The sequence below is a fragment of the Mesoplodon densirostris genome, chromosome 15, assembly GCF_025265405.1.
Source record: "Mesoplodon densirostris isolate mMesDen1 chromosome 15, mMesDen1 primary haplotype, whole genome shotgun sequence".
Taxonomy (NCBI): domain Eukaryota; kingdom Metazoa; phylum Chordata; class Mammalia; order Artiodactyla; family Ziphiidae; genus Mesoplodon; species Mesoplodon densirostris.
In genome coordinates, this window is record NC_082675.1 from 27,343,854 (window position 1) to 27,345,704 (window position 1,851).

General features: G+C 69.8%; 1 protein-coding gene across 1 annotated transcript; it reads right to left on the reverse strand.

The window, feature by feature from the left end:
* Positions 1–562: 562 nt before the first annotated feature.
* CLDN5 (claudin 5) lies at positions 563–1,219 on the reverse strand. The gene has a single exon (XM_060119355.1). The coding sequence runs from the start codon at positions 1,217–1,219 to the stop codon at positions 563–565; it is 657 nt and encodes a 218-aa protein (XP_059975338.1).
* Between the last annotated feature and the right edge of the window lie 632 nt (positions 1,220–1,851).

Consider the following 1,851-nt stretch of genomic DNA (forward strand, 5'->3'; position numbering starts at 1 on the left):
CCAAGCTGTGAAGGAGGGCAAGGCCCCAGCCCCACACCCAGGATCCGGTGCTCGTAAGCCTTGCCTGGCGAGCTGCAGGGGTGAGACAGGGAGGTCCAGACCAAGTCTCTTGCCCCCACCCGGAGGCCAGCCTGCTGATGGAGTAAAGGCCAGCTATAAACGTCCCTCCGGCAGCCGAGGGTGGGGCCCCTGGGCTCTCGGTCTGCCCCTCTGCAATCAGCAGGAGCCACTAGGGAGTGGGTGGCATCCGAGACCCTGACGGTCAGAGAGGGAGCGGCATCTCCAGTCCAGTGCCCACACAGCCAAAGGAACGCGCGCCCTACCCACGTCGGAGCCAGCACTGCACACAGAAACAGAGCGAGTCTTCCGAAGTGCACGTCGCCTTGCGGGGCAGGGCGCAGCCCGGGTCCGGCTAGGCGGCCGGAGAGGACGGGCTGCGGACAGAGTCCGGTCCGTGCGCAGGACCCAGAGTTCCGCAGAGCCTGTGCGCCGCGGAGGCCGCCGTCCACGCGGGGCTCCCCTGGCCGGTCCTCTCGCTTGCGGCCCTGCCTCGCAAGCGCACTCAAACATAGTTCTTCTTGTCGTAGTCGCCGCTGGCCGTAGGCCGCCGCGGCGCCGAGTACTTGACCGGGAAGCCGAAGTCGGGGTGGCCGGCGCAGACCCAGGCGCCGCAGCACACGAGGCCGCCGCCGCACATGAGCAGCGCCGAAGCGGCCCAGCCGATGTAAAGCGCGGCGCCCAGCTCGTACTTCTGCGACATGGGCACGGTCGGGTCATAGAACTCCCGGACCACGATGTTGGCGAACCAGCAGAGCGGCACGAGCGCCAGCAGCCCGCAGAGCGCGTAGAGCGCGCCGCCCGTGAGGGCCACGCGCGCCTTACCCGGGCCGGGGGCCACGCAGGTGGTGCACTGCGCGCCCGCCAGGGTCACGAAGAGCGCGACAAGCGCCAGGAGCACGGCGCCCACGGTGAGCGCCCGCGCCGCCTGCACCTCTGTGCTCAGCGCCAGCACCGAGTCGTACACCTTGCACTGCATGTGCCCTGTGCTCTGCACCACGCACGACATCCACAGCCCCTTCCAGGTGGTCTGCGCCGTCACGATGTTGTGGTCCAGGAAAGCGGTCACCTGCCACATGGGCAGCCCGCACGCCAGGATCAGGCCCACCCAGCCCACCAGACACAACACCAGGCCGAGAATCTCCAGCGCCGCCGACCCCATGGCTGGAGACAAGACGGGCGCTCGACGGCCCGGGGCCTCCGGGCGCGCACAGCTCACTCCCTCCGATCCCCGGCCCGGCGGCACCACAGCACAGCCTCGAGTCTGCGGGCGCGTCTAGGGGGGCTTCCCATTTGAAGGTTCGGGGGACGGACTATGACCCGCGGGCCCGGCCCCCCGCCCTGAGCAGCCAATCCACGCCCAGGCCATCCGCCCGCAGCCAATCGCAGGCGCCCCTGGCAGCAGGAGTTAGGAAAACAACTGCGCGTGGGGGTAGCGGGTGGCGGGTGGCGGGTGGCGGGCGGCGGGGGGAACCGCAGGGCGTCCGGTGGCGGCCCCGGACCCTCATCCGCCGTTGTCCTGGTCGCTGCAGACCCCGTTCCAAGCTGACCTGGGGCGGCTGCGCGAACGCTCCACGAACTACCTCCCTGTGCGCCCCCACTTCGCCGTTTCAGGAGCTGCATGACCCTGGGCCTGCACCGATTTCCCCGACACATCCTCGAACGAGCCAGTTGGTCCCTACCTCCCGGGCCAGCTCCACTCTTCCCTGGCCCCGGTCGGCGGGAGCCCCCACCATCGCCACTGCGCCGAGGTCCCCAGGTTAGCCAAACACAGCTCGGCCTGTTCCTCCAGGA

What these genes read in the sequence shown, in the direction of transcription:
- CLDN5 (XM_060119355.1), bottom strand. Translation starts at nt 1,219, where the DNA reads ATGGGGTCGGCGGCGCTGGAGATTCTCGGCCTGGTGTTGTGTCTGGTG.